The sequence below is a fragment of the Poecilia reticulata genome, unplaced genomic scaffold (assembly GCF_000633615.1).
Source record: "Poecilia reticulata strain Guanapo unplaced genomic scaffold, Guppy_female_1.0+MT scaffold_125, whole genome shotgun sequence".
NCBI lineage: Eukaryota > Metazoa > Chordata > Actinopteri > Cyprinodontiformes > Poeciliidae > Poecilia > Poecilia reticulata.
In genome coordinates this window covers 1,072,994-1,078,565 of record NW_007615013.1, presented here as the reverse complement: position 1 = coordinate 1,078,565, position 5,572 = coordinate 1,072,994, and the positions used below count along the sequence as shown (strand labels likewise).

Genomic DNA, 5,572 nt, shown 5'->3' with positions numbered 1-5,572 from the left:
CATATAAACTGAGGTAGCTTAGCTTTTCGTCAACTCCATCAGAGTTTTTCTGACTCTTTCAGTGAAATTGTTGTCAAATCTCACTTAAATGTGCAATTAATTCATTTTAATGTATTTTACATAAATTGTATTACTTCACATGTACCAAGTTTTTCATTTTACTCACCAGTTTGTCACCTTCAGCTCTGGGTCAATCCGTCAGATGGACTTTATGGTGTTTTTTGTTTTAAATAATGTTTATTTTGTTTCTTGAGAAGCATTTGTCTGTAAAATGAGTAAAATATCACTAATAGGGTCATTAAAAATTATTTTATATTTATTTTGTCAGATGGTGACAAAGTTCTGGGTCAGGTCCATTAAAAATGTAATTTGTATAAAAATGTTGCAACTGGGAGCCCGTAGCTTAGCATCTTTACATTTCCAAAACATTATTTGTCATATTTGCATAAATAAGGTTGAGAAATAATAAAAAAAAATGGAAAAATTAAAACCCATTTTGTCCCTATTCTCAAGAATCACTGTTAAAACAAAGGATGAGCCGTTTTAAGGTAATACAGACGTTAACCAACAGATCTACAGCAGCAGAGATGAATTCACTTATCGATAACTTCCGGTTATCGATAAGTGAATTAGCATTTTAGCTATTTGGCGCCAAACTAAATATTTAGCTCGATAACTTATTAAACTAAGCTTGATAATTAAATATTCAGTTTGAAACAGCAACATTTATAAATGAATAATTAACATGTTAACAATACCTGTAGTAATACTCAGCTCAGATGTGTGTTGACCTGCAGGCCCCTTTATGGTCCATGGAAAGCCCCTCATGGGGCCCATTTTTATGTGGTACCACACAGAAGTTAAAGATGGGACCCAAACTTACTGCCCATTGGTGGGTTTCATCAAATGCTCTATGGGGTCAATATGGAAGCCGGCCGGTCCCACATGGGGCCCATTTCAGGAGGAATCAGCTTAGTTCTAAGAAAATATGAATATAACAGCTGGAAACATGTCAACAGAAAAAAACCTGATTGGACCCAAACCAGCGTTATTGTTTCCTAAATGGTCCGATTGGTTTCTAGGCCACCCGTATGGTACCCACATAGAACTTAAATATGGGCCCCAAACAGGTTCTGTGTATCTTTACGAGGCTTGACCCCATTTTTCAAACTTACGTAGTGATGGGCCCAATAAGGAGGCTGTGGGTATTAATGTATTCACCTCTTATGGGTCCCACAGTGGCTATGAACTGAACCGAGTCAATCTGTACTTTGGAAATAAAAACCCAGGATCTCTAGCAGTTCCAGACTCTCAGACCTTATGGGTCACACAGTGGCTGAACTGGTTTTACTGGTAACCGGTGTGAAACCAGTTCAGTGAGTGAATCGGTTCTGGATTTCTGCTGTTTATGTTCAGAAAAACTGGATGTTTCCGGATTGTGTAAATACATAACCTTTTTTTAAACATCCCGATCAAGGCGCGTTGACTGATACGTACTGGTTATACTGGTTACACTGGTTATACTGGTTACACTGGTTATACTGGTTACACTGCTGCCGATCAGCAACACAAAGCGGCGGTGTACCTGAGCGGTCAGCGGGGACTCCGTTCAGCTCAGCCCGGCCTCCATCGTCCTCCGGCGGTCAATGTGGGGGCGGATGAGTCGGTGTTTCACTGCAGGCTGGAGGAATCCAGCGGGTCCAGTTCACCAGAACCAGAACCAGTTCGTTCCCAGTTAGCGGCGTCAGCCATCCCAGGACGACATGTCGGGAACCAAAGAAAAGCGGAGCAGCAATGAGGAAAACGCCGGTGGGCTGAGCGGGGATGAAGGACTCAGCAGGAGGAACCAGCGGAGGACAGCAGCAGCAGGTGCCCGCTCAGAGAGCCTGGAAGGCGGCCAGCAGCTGCTCTCTGCCTCCGGATGCTGGTGCGCAGGATCCGCTGCTGCTCTCCTCAGTCTGACCCATTTTAGTCTTTGTCCTCTGGAAGGGGGAGGGAAAAGCCTGCACCCCAGTCTGAGCAAAACAAGCCCCGAAAGCAGCCCGGAAATAACAAACACTCACATGAATTATTACTATAAAGACGCTTTCTGGTCCTCAGCTGCAGAGGACGGAACATTAAACCAGTTTATTAATCAGCTGATCAATAATTAAAGATCTGATGGAGGAAACATCTGAAAGAGAAGATGGTCTCCATGTAGAAACCAGTATCTGCTGTATGGAAGGCCGTTAGAGCATTAAACACCCGCTAAACTGCGGAAACATTGCGTACAGGGCCGGCCCCAGATCCTATGGGGCCTGAAGCAGATCTGATCTGGGCCCCTGCAGAGCATCTGGACAAGAATTACAAATAATCCAAGGCTGTAAATGTTCTAGTGCTTAATATTATGAACATTAAATACGGTCCCCACTCATGTCAACAATAACAGAGATTTAATCCAGGAAAGTTTTGTTAGCTGGAAGCTAGCTGAACATCACTGCTGGTTGTCACTGTTACAGTTACTAGCTTACCAACTAAACATTTAGTTAACAAGCTTTAGCTCCAAAATAAATATTTATGGAACTTGCTGATGAGCAGAGGTGGATTATCAAAATAAAAGCAGGAGTTGATTCAGATTCCTTCGGTGCTAATGAAGTCACTGTCTTTAAACGGTTTTAAGCTGAAATGTTCAAGAGGAAAAGAAACGAAACAGGAGTTTTTAAAGAGTTTAGCAAACCCAGCTTTTATTTTCGTAGTCTACTTCCTGTTATCAGCAAGTGGATTTCTATTCACTTGCCAAACCTAATCGGTGGCTAACTGAACATTTAGTTTGCTAAATAAATAAACTGTTTAAAATTTAAACATTTAGAAATAAACATGATGAAAATATTAACCCTTTTTTTTTTTAGACTAAATCACCCAAAATAGTAAATCTAACTTTAATCACTTCTTGTTTATGAAAATGTTTATCTCTTCATGATGGTCAGACATCGTACGGAAAAACATTAATGACAAAAATGTTTTTTCGTCTTCAGACATGATGGACTGAGACATCTGATTCAAAACAGACCTCGGTCCAAATGAAGACCGGATTCTGTCTCTGCTCCACCAGAACCTGAAACCCAAACAGCTGAGACGTTTGATCTTCACCTTGACCTCTGCAGGGCTTTCAGGTCCAAATGACCCGATTTACGGCCGGTTCTCCTGTCCAATCACAAACTGAGACCAGAGATGGAACATCTGGACCTTTTTATTACAACAGAGAAACAGTAAAAATGTCCACTGGGTCCTGACTGGGTTCTGAACAGGTTCTGCCCTCAGAAACAGAAATTAATCTGCAGCTTCGGTTCCGTTAAACCCGACCAGATGAAGCTCAGAGAAGGTTCTGATCCACACCAGGTGGTTCTGAGTTCATGCAGAACCTTCCTGACGAATCGGACCTCGGCTCACTCCACATCCTCCATCTCCACGTCTCCACGGCAACCAGGCCCCGTCTTCTTCCTCTTCTTTGGAGCAGCTGATGATGATGAAGAGGAGATCTTCTTCTGTGGTTCTGGTTCCACTGAGGACGAAACATTTCAGACTGAAGTTAGACGGACGGTCAGACCCGAGTTCTCCTGCTGGCAGCCAGTCGGGTCAGAACCAGAAGCAGGTTTCACCAACTCAAATCTAAGATCTTTTTAAAACGGTTAAGAATTAAATTTAAGACTTTTATCACCACAGAAATGTACAAAAGAAAATCTCACATTTATACCTATGTGATATTTAAAAGCACTGAAAGCTATTGAGGAAAAGATGGCACCTCTTTGTGACGTAGCTAGTAGCATGTAGCTAGTAGCTAGCTTCATCGTCCAGCTAACCGGCGGTGAAAATGCACTAAAACCACAAGAATGCAAATAAGCTAGCTGGTAGCGATGCTAATCTCCAGCACCTAGAAATTCATTCAGAAATTACTTTTAATTCAGAAACTAATTTTTCTGTTCAAAAATAAAAAATTTTTTTGTGACTGACGAGAGAAAAATGAATAAAACATTTATAAAGAAAAATCTACAAGGTTCCAGATTCCATCAGTTCATATTTAAATCAAATAGGTCTGTGCATAAAATTATGTCACTATTAGGTTAGCTTAGCCATCTGTTTTTATTAAATGATAAAAATTTTTAAGTATTATTCAAAAACATCATTTTACAAAAAAATCTAACAAAATTTTTTGAAGGCTTTTGAATTAATTCAGAAATGCCAGGACTAGGAAATGCAGTTCTCTATATAATCTACTTTTTTGCACCTTTATTAGCTAACTAGCTAGCATTAGCAACTAGTTAGCGGTAGCCTCAACCGGCTCAGTTCACAGTTCGTAAGGAAGACGTCTGCGTGTGTCTCTAGCATTTGCCTGACAGAAAATTAAACAATATTAAATGGTTCTGCTGTGGTCCAATGCAGGCGGAGCGTCGTTTGGACCTTCAGGTGAGTCACAGGTTCTACCTTCCATGGACGACTTCTCCGTCTGCAGGTGCTGCAGCTGCTTCAGCAGCTTCCGCCTCTTCTTCCCAGAGAGCGTGATGTTGGCTCTGGGGCTGGACCTGAGGGACACGCAGGACAGGTGAGAGGAGGACAGGTGAGAGGAGGACAGGTGAGAGGAGGACAGGTGAGAGGAGGACAGGTGAGTTCTGTCCATCTGCAGCACTGACCGTCTCTTCTTCAGGTGATGGACGGTGATGAGTTCTTGGTCCACTACGGCTCCGATGATCTGGTTCTGCTTCTTCTTCTGCCGGCCCAGAACCCGGCGCCGCTTGAAGAGCTTCTTCCCGAGCTCCTGAAGGAAACCAGGACAGGTCAAAGGTTAGGAGGCTTCAGGAGTATGGAGCAGAGATGACCATCCAGGAGGAGGCGCTGGTCTGTGTCAGAACAGTACTGACCAGGATTATGTTGTCATAGTAACCGATCTAAAACCTGTTTCATGTTGGAGGAAAAGAGTTAACTTTTTAAAAATAACCATAAACGTGTGAAGAAAATGAAGAAAACTGACAGAACTGATCATCTGCCCCTTGTGACGTCATCACAACCAAGTGGACAGGGCAGCTAGCTCTCACGAGGGCAGATATTCCTTAAATCAATAACTGAACCTTTAATTGATAAATAAACCTCACATCCGGTTCTGACCAAATGGGTCTTGAAGGAATCTGACGGACTTTCCAGAAGCATCTGGCCTGTGGCTTTAATGTTCTGTCAGTTTCTGTTGGTTCAGCAAGTGGATCGGAACCGGAATCTTCTGGACCTCTGACTCGCAGCTTTCAGTTCGGCTGACCCGGATCCTGAACCAGAACCCGTCAGAACCGCTAGCTCCGGCTTCTTACCGTCTTGGGTCTGTTTATTTTCCCTCCTGGAGGCGCCATGTTGCTCCTCTTCTCCCACGAGGAACGGAACCGCTTTTCTTCTTCTGCTGTTTCAGCGCCAGACAGCGCAACACCGCCCCCATGTGGCCAAACTCTAGATTAGTCTCTCTCTCTCTCTCTCTCTCCCCCCAGTATCTTGGTTGTTCCTAGAGCTGCACATTTCTGGACTGAGATGTCTGATGTTGTTCCTGGGGTCTGTT

The 5,572-nt window shown here is 43.1% G+C and overlaps 3 protein-coding genes across 3 annotated transcripts in view; 1 reads left to right on the top strand and 2 right to left on the bottom strand.

Moving 5' to 3' along the window:
• LOC103459834 (nucleolin-like) overlaps positions 1–1,798 on the top strand; it is a 5,239-nt gene extending 3,441 nt beyond the window's left edge. The window contains exons 3-4 of the mRNA XM_008401745.2: positions 798–892; positions 1,565–1,798. Coding sequence (XP_008399967.1) covers positions 798–892; positions 1,565–1,798 — 329 coding nt within the window. The remainder of the gene's footprint in view (positions 1–797; positions 893–1,564) is intronic.
• The window catches only part of mansc1 (MANSC domain containing 1), an 11,760-nt gene extending 9,535 nt beyond the window's left edge, over positions 1–2,225 (bottom strand). Inside the window, exon 1 of the mRNA XM_008401666.2 lies at positions 1,586–2,225. The gene's annotated coding sequence lies outside the window, so the exon portion shown is untranslated. The remainder of the gene's footprint in view (positions 1–1,585) is intronic.
• Positions 2,226–3,209: 984 nt separating this feature from the next.
• On the bottom strand, positions 3,210–5,441 carry c4h11orf98 (chromosome 4 C11orf98 homolog). The gene is made up of 4 exons (XM_008401665.1): positions 5,334–5,441; positions 4,668–4,792; positions 4,462–4,559; positions 3,210–3,541 (listed from the first exon to the last, which is right to left on the bottom strand). Exons 1-4 carry the CDS (start codon positions 5,370–5,372, stop codon positions 3,426–3,428), a joined length of 378 nt encoding a protein of 125 aa, XP_008399887.1. The 5' UTR covers positions 5,373–5,441; the 3' UTR covers positions 3,210–3,425.
• Positions 5,442–5,572: the final 131 nt, after the last annotated feature.

Coding starts and splice junctions, on each gene's coding strand:
- c4h11orf98 (XM_008401665.1), bottom strand. CDS start 5,372: ATGGCGCCTCCAGGAGGGAAAATAAACAGACCCAAGACG. Junction 4,793..5,333: donor AAATAAACAGACCCAAGACG/GTAAGAAGCCGG, acceptor GGTTTCCTTCAG/GAGCTCGGGAAGAAGCTCTT. Junction 3,542..4,461: donor GGAGAAGTCGTCCATGGAAG/GTAGAACCTGTG, acceptor TTTCGTCCTCAG/TGGAACCAGAACCACAGAAG.